General features: G+C 40.3%; 1 protein-coding gene across 2 annotated transcripts in view; it reads left to right on the top strand.

The window, feature by feature from the left end:
* MAGI2 (membrane associated guanylate kinase, WW and PDZ domain containing 2) overlaps positions 1 to 17,037 on the top strand; it is a 1,189,042-nt gene that overhangs the window by 1,133,420 nt on the left and 38,585 nt on the right. For both annotated transcript variants that reach the window (XM_046668813.1, XM_046668814.1), the window contains exons 17-19: positions 1,674 to 1,848; positions 7,152 to 7,347; positions 7,775 to 7,918. In XM_046668813.1, coding sequence (XP_046524769.1) covers positions 1,674 to 1,848; positions 7,152 to 7,347; positions 7,775 to 7,918 — 515 coding nt within the window. The remainder of the gene's footprint in view (positions 1 to 1,673; positions 1,849 to 7,151; positions 7,348 to 7,774; positions 7,919 to 17,037) is intronic.

The following is a 17,037-nucleotide window of genomic DNA, read 5'->3' on the forward strand; positions in this document are numbered from 1 at the left end:
TATGATTATATTAAGCCAGAAGCCATTCAACAGAGAGGATAGAATCACAAATCTGAAGGAAAAAAAAAAAACACACAATGTATTCATGTTAATGGTTCAGCTCTGGAGGATTCTTCAGTCACATTGATTTTGAAAAGCTTGAGGAAGTTTCGTGGTATAAAGAGAGCTCATTTAGAAAATGTTGCATCTGATACGAATTTTAAAGTTCCCTCTTAGCCTTTGGAATTTCTGTGTACAAGGACTCCCCCCTGAGGCTTGAAGAGTGTAAGCATCACAACTCACAGCCATGCCTCAAGGGGCCATGGAGCTCTGAGTACCAGCTCCCCAGGAACTCACCATTTCCAGACACAGCGGGATCGCTACTAGTTCGTAGCTGCTGGCTCATTAGTGATATTGGAGAATTCAGGGGCTGGAGCTCACTGGTGAGTGGAGCACGGTGTCCCACATGGAGAATGATAAGGCTCACTCACCTTGGTCCCCTCCCTCGGTTTCATTCAGTCTCCTGATTCCATCTTGAGACTATCTCACAAGCAGGCAGAAAACAGCTACCTGACTTTAAACATAAAACAGTGGTTCTCAAGTGAGGTGATTTTGTCCCCCCAGGGGATATTTGGCAATGTCTGCAGACATTTTTGATTGTGATTGGGGTGAGGATGCTACTGGCATCTGATGGGTAGAGGGCAAGGATGCTTCTAAACATCCTACAACGCACAGGACAACCCTGCACAGCCAAGAATAATCTGGCTCAAAATGTCAACAGTGGCAAGGCTGGGAAACCCTGAAGCAAGGGGAGAAGAAATTTAGAAATTTGGGCCGTGAGAAAAGAAAGGAGAAGAGTGGTTTATAAGGGATTGCTAAGGGATCACTTCCCTTTTGTCACCCAACCAAAAGACGAGAAAATGACCATGTTTTTTGAACCCGTTATCTGCAGACACCATTATGTGTAAAACATTCAATGGAAATTAACTCTAAGCAGGATTGCTCACAAAAACTCTGACTTGCGTCTCCATTCTCCCAGTCTGAAATACGTCCAGCCCTTAATCCAATATAGATAATTTCAGCTGAAAATTTGATGCTATTACAAGAAAGGCCAAAATGGAGTTTAGACGGAGAACAAGTTTATGAACCTTCCTCTGTCCAGGGTTCTTTCTTCTTCCCGGAGAACCACGGGTACGGAGAGTAATTAGGCAATGAGGCTAACAAGGAGCCTGAGAAAAGACAGCACAAAGCATTTTCTTTTATTATGGTTAGTTCCTTTCCCAAACTTTGGAATAGTGGTAAGATTCTTGTTACAACCAAACAGCAGCGGCTATAATGATTTCTCTCGGCCAGCAATGCTGGGAAAATAGAGTATATTTTAGAGCTCAGTCCTTTGAATTATTGTTTCATAGTTTTCCCAGATTTTTCTTTATTGTAATCTTTTTTTTTGACAAAAAGACAAGAGAATCTGTTTATAACTTTGTGCAGAAACCGTTAGAATTAACAAAAGAATACTAATTCTGGGGGTGGTGTTGGAGCTTGAGAAGTTAAAGCTGCTGTCTTAAGGCCTAGCAGACACTGAAATAACCAGAGCCTTGAGCCATCTGCCAAGGCAGAGTTTCCACCTCCGGCCACCTTCTGCCCTTCATCAGATGCCAGTGTGTCTACATTTGACGCTTGGTTCCCCACTGCAGAGCTCAACAGCCCAGCCTCGGCGCCCAGTTCGGAGAAGCAGAGCCCCATGGCGCAGCAGCACAGCCCCTCGGCCCAGCAGAGCCCCCTGGCCCAGCCTAGCCCGGCCACCCCCAACAGTCCGGTCGCCCAGCCAGCTCCTCCTCAGCCACTTCAGCTGCAAGGACATGAAAATAGGTAAAGTTTCCACTGGCTTTTCTGATCCTGAGAGGTGCGGGAGGCTGGGAGAGGGAGAAGTGGGGACAGGACGGGACACAGGCAGGAGAGAGATTCTCATAAAGTGGAAATTGCCATGTGTGCCTTTGTGTGATTTGGAGACTGTGTGTATGTTATAAATGTGGTTTTATTAGCAAATACAAGTGTCTGTCCTTCACAATGAGAGAAGCTTTTCTGAAGAAATGATGAGCGATTGCAGATGAGCAGGGGTTTACTAGCTGAAGAGCACACTAAAGTGAGTCCAGACAGAGTGGAGCACATGTTCAAAGGCCCTTTGGCAAGAGGGAGCAGGTAAGCACGACAGAGGGAAATAAGGCCACATAGTGGAGATTAAGGGGAGCGACCATGGTTTGAGATGAAGCCTGTGAGGGTGGTAGGGGCCCGCCCTACAAGGTCTGTAGGCAAGTTAAAGATTTTGATATTGGGGCCGGCCCAGTGGCACAGCAGTTAAGCGCGCACGTTCAACTTCGGTGGCCCAGGGTTCACCAGGTCGGATCCTGGGTGCAGACATGGCACCGCTTGGCAAGCCATGCTGTGGTAGGCGTCCCACATATAAAATAGAGGAAGATGGGCACGGATGTTAGCTCAGAGCCAGTCTTCCTCAGCAAAAAGAGGAAGATTGGCAGCAGATGTTAGCTCAGGGCTGATCTTCCTCAAAAAAAAAAAAATTTTTTGATCTTAAGTGTAGTGAGAAGTCACTGGAGGGATTTAAACTGAGGCCTGACATCATCGGATTTGCTTTCCACCATCTCAGTTGACCCCACAGAGAAAAGACTGGAGGCTGGTCAAGGTGAATGCAGGTTAAGCAGTTAGAAGTGGCTGCCAGTGTCCACTGAGCCACGAAGGTAATGGCTTGAAAGTAACGAGGGTATGGAGTAGGGGAAATGTTGAAGGGTTTGAAAGCATTAATGAACGTTAGCATTTTTACTGCGTTTCACTTTTATCTCCGCCCACCCACGATCTAGTGAGGTTCTTTCATTCCACATCATGCACTTCTGTGAATAAGGCACTTTGAAATTCCAGAAAAAAAGGATGCCATATAAAGATAACATTGTCTTCTCATTGTGACTTGTGTGTAATGGGGAGCCTGGGTTAGGTTGAGCCATTAGAGACGGGCAAGAAGACATGTTCCCACGTTGTTTTCTCCCTTTCGAAGGAGAAAAACAGGACAGCCCATGGGGACATCTCTGAATACGAAATCCTCGCCAGTCTTTTCCACGATTCTAATGTTTTCTGAACATCTGCTTCCCATCTCCTGCCTTCCCCGTTGGGGAAGATCTAAGTGACACCCAGTTTTTGAGTCCCAGAACTCTCTAGGTTCATCACTCACCTGGTAGCCAAGCAAATATTTTCCCCCACCACAGGTGTCATTTCCATAAAGCCCTGTTCTATTCTGATGTCCCTCATTCGCTCTCATAGAAAAGTAAATGTCTGTTGTCCTCAGCTGTTTATGGTTTTAATATATTCCAGGGAGGAAAAGCGACTAAGCCCCATAAAGCAAATGCTAGAGGTAAGAGTTTGATGATCTATAAGAGGAGCAAGCCCCGGTCCCTCGGTAATAAGCCCCAGATGTGTTCTCTTCCACCGCGTGTCGTTTCGACAGATTGCACCCGCTTTCCCCAGGACTCATTTCAGCCTCAGGAGGAAGGATCTGAGCCTTCCAGCAGCCCTGGGCCAGCTTCAGACTCTTCTTCTTGGCTCTGCCCCTGTTGATTAACCTCCCAGCCCCAGTCCCATCTTCTCCTTTCCAGAGTCTCCTTTCCCTTGAGATGGGCTCTTGCTTCTAGCCTTGGGGAGGGCACTGTCACCCCCGGTGTGCATAGTTCAGTGGGGAGAATGACGATTGGGTGAGGCCACTGTCCTGTCCCCATCTGCTACTAGCTCGCAACCAGGATTCAGCCCCATCACAGGTGCAGTGGTGTTTGGATCATTTTTTTGCCTGAATACACAATAAAATATTTCCTAACTCTGGGGTTAACAGATTGAGCTGATCCAAAGTTTTATAATCACCAAACAAATTTGCCTAGAGTTCTTGGGTATTTTTGCTTCAGTAATATTAATAGCCTGGGAAGGGCCCGCTCCAGTCCTAGGGCCTTCTCCTGGCACTCAGGATTCCCAGCTCCACTCTTCCATTGTTAGTGGGTGGCTCATTTGCATAGGAATCAAGAGATCCAATAATCTTACAGAAACTAGAACAATTTTCCTAGCTGCATTTAAAGATGGTCATGGTATCGGAGGGAAAATTCTTCACCTTTTTCTAGGCTAGAGATGTCTCCAAGACAACTTGTATGCCAAGCACACAGTATGAATTTTATTTTTATTTTTTTTATTTTGTGGTGAAGAAGATTGGCCCTGAGCTAACATCTGTTGCCAATTTTCCTCTTTTCGTTTGAGGAAGATTGTCTCTGAGCTAAAATTTGTGTGAATCTTCCTCTATTTTATATGTGAGACACCACCACAGCATGGCTTGACAAGTAGGTCCATGCCCAGAATCTGAACCTGCCAACCCCAGGCCACCAAAGCAGAGTGTGTGAACATAACCACTATGCCACTGGGCCAGCCCTGTATGAATTTTTTATTAGTTCATTTGTACAAGAAGTTCCCACCTACATGTCAAACTAAGCCAGCTCCCATGTTAAAGGGCGACAAGAAAAAATGACAATCTGCTTGCAAATTTTCATTTTTTGAGTTAGAATGAGTGAATATTTTATCCTGTCTTATTTACTCTTCGATTGGCTTCCAGCTGACACCCCGCATACCTCTACCCATTTCTCTGTCCCGTAACATTCTTTTGGTGTGAGCTCAGGAAACACAAAATAATTTTAATATGGGCATAAGCAAAACACTTATTCAAGGAGAAGCGTTTGTTGAAAACAACAGAAGAGCCATTATGTAAATATTCCAAAACTAAATATGAATAGCAGAATTCACCTTCCCAAGCAAAGGTAGTTGATATTTGACTGCATTTTAAAGAGCGAGGTCAGTGGAAGAGCCCTGGAAGTAGATTTCCTTCACAGACTTTAAACCCTAGATACTTAAGGCTGGAAGGAATTCTTGAAAGGCTCATATAAGGCAAAATCCCGCCATAAGATCCCCTGCCACATGGACAGTGTTTCTTGGTTCTGGAACTTGTTTATAGCATAAAATTCTGCTAGAATTTACTGTTAGCAATCTAGTTTTATCATCTCTAAAGTCACTTTAATAAAGGAGTTAATGGCTATGAAGGGTTATACTGATGACCTTCCTACTTAAGTAAAGGAACTTGAAAGAGGTTAATAATCTTTCAATAATCTTGCGTTTTCCTTAAATAAAGTGTTTCACAAATTCAAAACAACATAATTTTTGCCCTATCCGGTATTGTCACTTAAAAGTTAGCAACACTCATAAAAAATTGAGCATATTTTTCTTGTTAAAGAGCTGTTCAATGTGCAGCTCGCAAAATCCTGACGCCTGGCCCTGGCGTAGAATGAAGTCTGGGCGCTGGAATGTACGTAGGCTTCCATGACAGCTGTTGCGAGTTCTCCCCATTCCTATTTCTAAGCTTTCGTGTCATCTCGGGGGGACTCTTCCATTTCACCCTCTTTTGCTGTATCTCGTGACACATCTGGTTAGAAACGGAGCACATGATGGATATTTCATATCCATATCACACCAATAATGAAAATAAAGTGACGGGGCTGGAACTTAAAACCAAGTGACATCTAAACCATCAGGCAAGCTATTTCTAGAAAGGAACCCACACGCACCAACAAATGTCACTCAGTTCAATTCCTTTTGTTTAATTCATGCATTTGCATAGTTAAGCATCTCATTCAAAGCATATTTTAAATAATTCTGTTCTCAGCATGCATACTCTCACTGGGGGAGAGGGCAACTCACAGAAGGAGTATGTCGCTTCTGCAGGTTAGGTAACAAATGGGACCTAGTCAAAGCATTGACTGAAATAACTACATCACTAACCTCCATCCAAAAACCCCAAATAAATACATCGGCTGCCATCCACTTTCAGTGTGTCCTCACCAAATATTAGATTATGCTAATGGAAATTGTTCAGGTGAATGACTGTTTTAAATATTTAATACTAGTCAGCATCCGTGAGACCATCATCAGCCAGCAAAATGAAAAAAAAAAAATCTAGTCTTATAGGTAAAAATTCTACTGGTTTTGAACCTGTTTTCATAACACATTTGAGTTTTTCCTTGGTACTAAATAGTTTCTCAATTCCCCAGACCCTCCATATTAATTTTAGATAAAATTATTGTTGTGTAGAATGTATTTTTTAATCTTCCTACATCCCTGGGTAGCTCATTATAGACCATCATTGTGGCAATTGGCAATGAACCACAGAATTAAGTGGCTTCTCTACTATGGGGAAACTTTTTCAGCTTACCTTACTCATGATCCCATAATGGCAGGCACTGGCTATTTTAATCTCCTTTTGGAACTGGGAATCTCCTCAGTTTAGAGCAGTTTGGATTCACAAAAGAGCACTAAACAACTCATACCAGTCTCTGTATTTATTTTATTAGTAACTAATATCGAGAAACAAGAAAAAGACAAACGTTGGACATAAACATCTTGGCTTCCCTTCCACCTCATGCCCATGGTAGTATCTGACATTAACCCATTAGCTGTGGTCTCGTAGTTAAACTCTGCACAATGTGTCTCTCCTCTTAGCAATGACCCAGTGACTTTCTACCTGATCTGTACGTGGTGATTATACCTTACTATCTCTCCTATAACCTCTGTAATATATTCAAAAAGATCCTACCTAGCAAGTTAAAACAGCCTTTAATTATGTATTTGTAAAGTATTCAGAAATACTGCGATCATGTTTTCATGAAGTAATGAATGGTGCGTGTGTGAGACACAGAGAGAGAGATGGAGAGAGCTGGTTTCCTGGTGTTAAGACAGACTGATATTTTGGGATGTATAGTTAAGTGTTTAGCTCCCTAAATTTGCTGCAGTTGTAGTTTTTAAGCAGCCAATGTCAAAGAGGGATATCCATAATCCTTTTCCACAAAGTTCTGGTTGAACCGTCATTTTTACCTTGATTTCTTAAGGAGCCAAATGAAAAGGATACCATACGGCATTTGTCAACGATTTAAAAGTAATGCTTACCATGTGTTGAATCTTTTCATGCTCCTGAAAACGGAAAAGGACCATCAAGAGGTGTGGCCCACGAGGGCCTGGAGGTCATGCGATCATTCCAGTCTCCTTAGAATGCTGAGATACCAAAGCAAGTCCCGTTTCGATCTATTTAGTTACAGGTCCGAAGTAAAAGCGAGGCAAGATGTGAAACCAGACATCCGACAGCCTCCGTTCACTGACTACAGGCAGCCCCCACTGGACTACCAGCAGCCGCCGCCCTTGGACTACAGGCACCCTCCCCTGCTGGACTACAGGCAGCACTCCCCCGACACCAGGCAGTACCCTCTGTCAGACTACCGGCAGCCCCAGGTACCTCAAAGACCCCATTAAACCTCATTTTCTAATGAGCAAACCTGTCATTCACACACACACACTCGTGACTCTGATACACTTATTTATGGGCTCAACAGCAGCGATGAGAAAACTCAAATGAGAGAGAATATCCCTCAGGTCTACATGCGATAATTACACGTTTGCCAAGTAAACTGGTGAATACGAAAGCAAAGAAGCTACAGAGCACTTCTTTCAATGACCCAGTAAACTGGGTCTGATCTGCTCAAACCTCTGGGGTTTTGTCTTGCATTTTGCTAGACCGTGAAGTCAGGTTACTTCCTCTCACAACGCAGTGTCATTGGGAAGACGTTAGCTGCGAAAGAGAAGACAGCAGAAGGGCTGATCACAGAAGCTTCTCTGATACTAAACAACTTTTTATTCCATTTTCTCCCCAACCCCGAAGGATTTTGACTATTTCACTGTGGACATGGAGAAAGGAGCCAAAGGATTTGGATTCAGCATTCGTGGAGGAAGGGAGTACAAAATGGATTTGTACGTGTTGAGATTGGCAGAGGATGGCCCAGCCATAAGGAATGGGAGGATGAGGGTAAGAACAGTCTCTTTTTGTAGAATTGCTTAATTTTGAAAGAAAAACCGACTGTGGTCTTGGAAGAGGGCTGAAGTGTGCTATTAAGCAAACAGACTTGACGTAGGTTTTGCTTTCTTTCTATTTCATGATCCAATTTTCTAAAGGTTTGGCGAAATATTATTTAAGAATTATCATCTCTCTCATTTACCTGCTTATTGGCTTCTAATTGACAAATCTCCATATAGGGTTTTATATAGGCATATAGTTTCTCTAAAGAGCAAACTAAAGAACAGGAACAATCTAAAGAAGTCTAAGAAATAGCTTGGAACGGAAATATGGCGCCATAAGTTTTTCCATGCTTTGACGATTCAGTTTTCATTTGAAGTTGAATCTTTGGAAATTTATTCTGAGCTTATGCTTTTTTCCCCATGTTTATTAATCAAATGGTTCTGTCTTTCTTTGGAAATATTTCTTTTGTGCTGACTGGTCTTTGGGCTTTGATGTTGGGCAGACAGAAGCAGTAGGAGAAAGGGGGACGAGGCTTTTTGGATACACGTGGTCTTTAAAAAGGGCAGCAGTCAGAAATTTTCCAATTAGGGGGTAAGTTGAGGGTGAATATTTTAATGTAATTTTTTAACGTAACAGTTACTTTGAGGTATCCGATTAATGCGTAACTGAGTCTTCATCTAAAGATACAAAACAAAATAACAATATAGAACATTAGTCAGTCTCTCTCTCTGTCTGTAAAATGGCAACTAGTAAGCACGTAATAAGTTAGCTATTATAAGTAAAATCTAGAGTTCATTCCTGCCTTCCCTCCTTGCTCTTGAAGTTAATAGAGAAAAGCTGTGGTTCTTGTGTTCTGGAAGCTCAGATTCTTGTGCTGAGCCTCACCAACCAATTGCTCCTGGAAAACTGAATGAATCTGTTATTCCCACCACCAAGTCTACCATTGCTCTGATTCTCATTCCCAGGTCAGTGAATCATCCACAGTGCAAAAGTAGAAAGAACATAAATTGTGTCTGTTTCTCTTCCTCCCTTCACAATCCCTTAACAACTGGGAAGTATCCAAGTTGGAATTTGGCCCTGCCCTGATGCAACACCAGCCACCTCTTACCCCGTCTATGTATGGTTTTAGGATGGGCCTTCAAATGGTTTCTTGACTCCCAGCTTTCTTATAACCAGAAGGGCACTTTCTTTTTTTCTTTTTTTTTTTTTTTTTTGGGTGAGGAAGATTGGCCCTGTGCTTACATCTATGCCGATCTTCCTCCATTTTGTTTCTGGGATGCCGCCATAGCCTGGCTGGATGAGCAGTGTATAGGTCCGCACCCAGGATCTGAACCTGCAAACTCTGGGCCACTGAAGTGGAGCATTCAAACTTAACCACTACACCACCAGGCCAGCCCCAGAAGGCCACTTTCTTGACATGCTGCAGAGCCAACTCACAAGTAGTTAAATAAGCCAAAATTAATCCTTGCACTGCAGGTGGAAGCAACACAGCGTGAAGGCCACAGGTGAAACCACCAGAGCCCATGAGAGAGGACGGCTCCACCCCCACCCCGTGGACTTCAGGGGTGGCCTGTGTGGGTTCCAAACGATGGCCACACTTTTGAACAAATGGTCTAAATGGCTGATCGATCTATACAATACTCCCAAGGCATAGAAGCCTAAATATAGGAGTATCTTATGTAAAAAGAATACTCTTTCTTATAGGATTTAAGCCAGAGCAGTAGCTCTCAGTGTGGTTTCTGTCATCACCATCACCCAGGAAGGTGTTAGAAATGCAGAGTCACGAGCCATACCACAAACCTGCTGAATCAGAAACTCTAGGAGTTGGGCCACCAGGCTGTGTTTGCGTGATTCACCTTCAGGTGAAGCTGGTACAAGCTGAAGTTTGGGAAACACTGAGCTAGAGGGAAGCTGTTGTGACACGGGTAGGACATGTGGAGCTCAGGCTTGGTTACTCCCCGCTTGATCTTGTCTGAGGAGATTTCCATTCTGTTCCAATGGTTTACCTGAGGTCCTTAAATCCATGTAAACACAGATGTAGAATTCTGTAGGCAGGTGCTCAATTTTATGAAAGATGCTTTTTCTTCTGGCAGGTGATAAAAATGAGTCGTCTACCTGGGTTTCAGAAAATAGTATTTTCACTTCTTGTCAAAGATTATAAAAATAAGCGATATTTCATCATTTCCCATGCCGTTTTTACAAAGCAACCTATTCTTTCTGTGTACAAGCTGTCCGAAAGGAATTACTGTGGCAATTTTAGATAATATGGATTAGTTTATTTTGGACTACAGTATATATATTTCTAACATTTAATTCTCAAAGAAAATGAGCCACTTGAGAGTCATAGAAATTCCATGGATCAGATTTTACTGGTTGATTTTATCTCCAATCTTTAAAATAAGGATGAGAACTTGGCAGGGATGATGGAAGACGTTTTCTGCTTTTTATGGGTTATACCTGATATTCAAATGTTTTGAGTTTTTCTCACTCATGGGTTTTTACAGCACTAGTGGAGAATTGTCTGGGGGTGACCATCTCCACGTCAAGAAATGGGATGACAGTGTTTAAGTTCGAAGGTGCTCATATTATCTACTGTCAGACAAATATTTTATATCTATACAGTTAAAGATCAATAATTGCTCTTGATCATAGCACATAATTGATTCAAATCTTGTTTTCATGTTTATTATCAAATGTAATCATTTAAAAAGCTAATCTTTTCCACCTTCCTTAGTGCTTATCAATAATTGGTAATAACTTTTAATTCACAGAGGTGTTTAAATTATTTCAGCAAGGACCAGGATTGATCAATATTTGCATGACTCAATGGTTTGATTATTTTAAACTAATGCATAAACTGGATAAAATATGGGTTACCAATTTGGAAATTTCATGATAAAATTAAGATATAAATCTTAAATATCAATGCAGATGATGCTTATATGGCAGCTGTTCACTCCGTGGGTAGTATAGCTTGGTTTGTAAAGTTCCAAGACTTCTGAGAAAAGTATGTGAACTAGACATCACAGGCTATCATTAAAAATAAACTCAGGAAGAAGAGAAGCCAGTCCCAGGTTCTTCCCAGCCTTTAAAACAGGCGCATTTCTCCTTGTTAATGGGATTCCCCCACCTTCAGTCTTAATGCATTATTTCCTCTATGCCCAAACTAGATACACACACATACTTCTTGATCAAGTGAGTTTGGAAAACACAGTAAGTTTTTTTCCCTTTTTCATGCTCAGAAACAGAAGGGAAAAGCCAGGTGATGATCTGGTAAAGGCAGGATATCTTAGATTAAATCCAGTACAGTAAAATTGCTCAACTCAGAATTACTACGAAAGAGCTGGGTGATGCTGAAAAATCATTTCATGTAACGGTCAATGAATTACTGTGCCCTTGGGTTAGGGATGTAAATAATACTACTCTCGAACACTTAGTTAATGCGCCAGATGTCAGCCTCTGCACCTGAGACTTTTCCTGGGTCTTTTACGTTCGTCTTGGTTGTAGGACAGTGATGGTGTGTGTGTGCCTGTTTAGTGGTGCAAGGCTTTGCTAAGAATACAGAGAAAACCAGATAGAGTGGGTGTCAGAGAGGGGGCCAGCACGGGTGTGAGACATCCTTCTCACCCCAGGGAGGCTAAGAAATGATGGCACAGATAGACATTTTTAAAGCGTGACCTTAGGCATCCCAGTGATATCCCAGGCACCCGAGAGAAATGCCAGTGGTCGTCTCCCTCAGGGTTCTTTCATGGATCTGGTGAGAGACAGAGACACATCCCAAATGTGAGTCCTAGGTAGATGATTTCACGCTAGGCTCTCTGGGCACCTGCAGTAGTGAGAACTATCTTTGGCAAATCAGACTGTTTGACTTTCAGAGTGATTAATGAGTACTCCCATGGAATATGGATCCTTTTTCCCTCCTTGGAAAGCATTGTATGTTTACTCAATTTTTGTGTTAAATAAATACTTTCTTTCCACTTGATGAAACAAAAGTCCAATCAGGCAAGTATCCTGATAACGTCCTTATCCTGAGAAGGTATCCTGAGAAGGTCCATGGGTTCCCTCCAAGTAGAATGGGCTGACAGCAGATCACAGTCAGGAAGTTGTAAAGAAAATCGTGGCTCCTTCTGAGGGTCAGGTTCACAAGCCAAAGTCTAGACACAGAGGAGAGGACAAGAAATTCATTTTCAGAAGATCAGTTAGATGCTTTATTTAAAAGAGAGGTTCTAGGACCCTGCGTATCAGAAGCATACAAGAGTAACTAAATAAATGAATTTAAAGATCTACTAAACTATGACTATTTTGAGCCCTACTAAAGCTTCAGCCCTACTCCAAAAATAAGCAAACCTCCACAATAAGCAAACCTGGTGCATTTGCTTTATTAAACTTAGAAACATCAGTTCACTTTGTTGAACCTCAGTGCCTATTAAATAAGAACAACAATACCCACTGTACAGAGTTGCTGGGAGGGTCTGAGAAATTTTTCAGGAGGTAGTATTGACTTTTTTATTAAGACAATAGAGTGAGGTACTAATTTATGAGGGACTTACAATATTAAAAGAGGGACTTAGATGTTAAGATACGTCCTAAAATATAATGTGAACAGAATAGTGCGGTTAGAATAAATACCAAGAGAAACCATGTGAATGGTAATTACATGAAATATTCACTTTATCAAAAAAAAGTAGAGAGTAGCAAGTTTTGACTTTAATTACTATATTGTTTTTCAACATCAATTAATGCTGATGTCTTAAAAGCTAAAGAGACCAGGGGCCAGCCCAGTGGCATAGTGGTTAATTCCACATGTTCCGCTTCAGCGGCCCAGGGTTTGCAGGTTCAGATCCTGGGCGTGGACCTACACACTGCTCATCAAGCCATGCCGAGGCAGGCGTCCCACATACAAAGTAGAGGAAGACTGCCACAGATGTTAGCTCAGGGACAATCTTCCTCACCAAAAAAAAAAGAGAGAGACAAAACATAATCCATAAATGTAGAAAATAAAAACATAATCATTATGTCTGATTGCTTTTCTTCAGTCATTCAAGAAGGCCAAGATGAGAGAAACACAAATGACATTCAGATTTTTAAGGAAAAGTGTAAGAACGGATTAAAAATATTAAGGGATCTGATGTAAAAGGAAGACTTCTTAAGTTTTTAAAATAGTCTAATAAAGTTGACGGAAAATTTTCATAATGGAAAAATTTCATACCAGAATAAATCTCTGATAGAAAGCTCTTAGGGACACAATCTAATTAAAAACTGAAAATAAATAGAAAACACAGGCAAAGAATAATGAGAATATGAAATAATTTATTGGTGAAGCTCAGTGAAGCAGGGAATCTAAGAAATCAAGAGACATTTGGAGGGAAGGGACTGTAGTCCTTAGTGCTTCAGTAAAAATCTGAAAGTCGAATTAAGAGAATCTGGAAGGAGATCAAGTTTGCTCTTGAAAAAGTACAATATTTTCCTGCTTCCATAAAAATGTAAATTTTCCCCATTTCCATAAAATATATTTTCTATTATAATAAAGGACATTTTTTAACTTCATCACCTTAAGAGCTGCGTAACAGCTGGATATGCCTGCTTAGCATCACGTAAATGTATTTATAAAATGGCTCACCTTCTTCCTGAAACTCATGTGACATCAGCGTCTGCCTGCAGTGGGTTTTGGAGTTAGAGAACAGTGTGCGAAAAAGATACTGTTTGGGGCCGGCCCGGTGGTGCAGCGGTTAAGTTTGCACGTTCCACTTCGGCACCCAGGGTTCGCCAGTTCGGATCCCGGGTGCGGACATGGCACCGCTTGGCATGCCATGCTGTGGTAGGCGTCCCACATACAAAGTAGAGGAAGATGGGCACGGATGTTAGCTCAGGGCCAGTCTTCCTCAGCAAAAAGAGGAGGATTGGCAGCAGATGTTAGCTCAGGGCTAATCTTCCTAGGGAAAAAAAAGAAAAAAGATACTGTTTACCTGCCATTTTCTTTTAATGAAAAGAAATATTCCCTGATAACAGCTTCTTTTGAATTTGTCATCTCTCCTTCTGTGCTCCAGAAATGACTCAACTGTGACTACAAAAGTATTTTATTTTACATATTGTTTTTATTAAACATAAAACCATTTAGAGGAATATTTCTAATATCTGTAATAGGTATAAATATGAACAATGATAAAGCACCCGTGAACCCACAGCCTAGCTTAAAAAAAGTGAGCATTACCAATCTCCCATGAGTCCATTCTCCTCCCACACGCCATCTCCCAGGAGTAACCAGCACCCTAAACATTGCCATTCCTTCTAGTTTTACCACACATGTGTGTATCTCCCAACTGTCTCATTTAGTTTTGCAAGCTTTGTGAACTTCACATAAAATAATCATATTCATACTGTTCTCTGTGGTTTGCTTTTTATACTTTGTGTTCCTAAGACTCATCCAAGTTGACGCATGAAGCTATAGTTCATTTATGTTCACTGCTGTAAATCGTTTATAGATAGATATGTAGATATAAATGAATACGCTACAGTCTGTAACAGTTCTCTATGGAGATTTGAGATGTTCCCTGTCAGTGGACATTTGGGTTGTTTCCAGCTTTTTGTAACTAATACAATCCTTGTCCATATTTCCTAAGGCACAAATGCAAGAATTTCACTAGATTAGCCTATATACCTAAGAGGGCACATATTTAACTTAACGAAATAACACAAAAATACTTTCCTAGATGATTGTACAAATTTATACTCATACCAATGATGTACAAGAGTTTCCCTTACTACACATCTTCATAAGATATTTCAGGTTTTTAAATTCTCACTCTGGAAGGTAGGAAATGACACGTAATTTAGGTATGAATTTTCAATTCTTGATTACAAATACTATTCATCTTTTCTTATGTTTATTGGGCTTTCATGTTCCCTCTTATAAAAACACCTATTCCTGTCTTTTCCCCATGTTCTGTTGCATTGTTCCTTCTTTTCATATTGATTTTAGAAGTATTTATATGTCCTTAGTGATCATTTTTCATCGATCGATGTGTTGCAAGTATCTTACCCCAGTTTATGGCGTGTATTTCACTTTCTTTGCGACGCCCTTTGATAAACGGAAGGTCCTAATTTTAGTGCAATTGACTTAATCAACCTTTTCCTTTATAGTTTCCACTTTCTGTATCATCTTTGAAAAATATCCCTAACTCATATTTTTAAAGATCCTCTCCTATAACTTTTCCTAAAAGCTTTATAGTTTTGCTTTTCTTATCTAAGTCTTTAACCACTTAGAACTGATTTCTCTTTGGAGTATAAGGTAGAAATCCAATTTCAATTTTTCCATATTGATAACCACCCGTCTCAGCATCATTTATTCCCTATCCCCTCATTTCCCCCTAATCTGCAATGACAGCTATAAGAAACAAAATTTTGTAAATGCAATGGTCTATTTATAGGTTATTTATACTGTTCTACTGGTCTATTTGTCTATACCTACATCAATACTATACTTATCCACCTCTTAATAAGTCTTGAGTTTTGACAAAGAAACCGCCCGCCCCTTCAACCCCAGACACGCATCTTAATTCATGGGGAATGTTTGGATGTCCTCGGGCCTTTGCTCTTCCAAGGAAATTTTTAGAATATGCTTGTCCTACTAGGGTTGTTATTGGGGCTTGGAATCTGTAAATGAATGTGAGAAAACCTATGTCTTTGTTACATTGAGTCTTTCTATCCATGAACATGATATAATCCATTTATTTAGGTTTTCCATAAACTCTTTAGAGTTTTCATGCCTGCAAATTTTTGCTAGATTGATTCTAGGCACTTTGTATGTTTAATTTTTGCTTTGTATGTTTAATTTTTGTACTTTTAATGCAATATTAAAGTTAACTGTTTCTTACAAGTGACAAGATCAACAATTGATTTTTGTATATTGATCAATCATATCATGCAAAATTAACTAAACTCTCATTAATTCATAATTTACCTTTAGCTACCTCTGGATTTTCTACATAGTTAACCACATTTTCTGCAAATGATGAGAGTGCTACATCTTCCATTTAAGTCCTTTTATTTCTTTTCTTTCATTTGACTGCATTGATTCAGCTTCCAGTTTGATGCGGAATAGAAGTGGTCAAAGCAAGCATTCTTGTTTTATTTCTAATCTTAAAGTGAATGCTTTTAACATTTCACCATGAAACGTAGTGTTTAATGAGTTTATATAGATAACCTTTATCAGATTGAGAATGTCCCCTTCTGTTACTGGTTTGCTAGAGGGTTTATTATGAATAGACGGATTTTATCTACTGTTGTTACATCCACGGACAGTATCGTATGATCTTTTTTCTTTAATATGTTAATTAATATTAATTGTTAATTAACATGATTAATCATAGTAATGGGTTTCTATGTTAAATCACTCTTGACTCCCCCAGATAAGTCCTACTTATTCGCGATGTATCTTTCTGATGCCTATTTCCTTTAGCATATTTGTTTCTATGTTCTTGAAAATGGCGTTAATTTTCTTTTCTTGTGGGGTCCTTGAATGATTTTTATGTCAATGTTATACTAGCCTTATAAAGTGAGAAAGAGAGTAACCCCTTCTGCTGCTGTTGCTGCTGCTGCTATCTGAGAAAGTTTACGTAAGTTGAGAGTTGTCCTTGGATGTTTGGTAGAACGCACCTGTAAATCCATCAAAACCGAGTATGTTTTCTTCCTGGGAAAACTTTAAGCCACTAGTTACATTTTCATAATAACTAGGGTATTCTTCAGGTTTTCTGTTTCTTCTCGAATTGATTCTGATAATTTTGTTTTCTCTTTAATAATTTTTTCTATTCTATTTTCATTTTCTATTCATTTCATTTTCAACCGTATTTCATATAATAGTATATTCTTAACGTTTGAAGCATTTTTATTTATGTCCCCTTCTCATTGATTTGACTACTGTTTGTTCGTGTATTCTTTGTTTTTCTTTATTAATCATGCCAGAGATTTGTCCATTTCTTTAATTCTTTTAAAGGACCAGCTTACATATTTGTTCTCTTGCTTATTCATTTCTGGTTTTATATCTAATATTTCTCTCCCCCATTTTCTTTTTTACTCTCTTGTTCTTTTCCTTGCTCCTTAAGTGGATACTTAGATCAGTAATTCTCAGG

This window comes from Equus quagga, chromosome 8 (genome assembly GCF_021613505.1).
Source record: "Equus quagga isolate Etosha38 chromosome 8, UCLA_HA_Equagga_1.0, whole genome shotgun sequence".
NCBI classification, from domain to species: domain Eukaryota; kingdom Metazoa; phylum Chordata; class Mammalia; order Perissodactyla; family Equidae; genus Equus; species Equus quagga.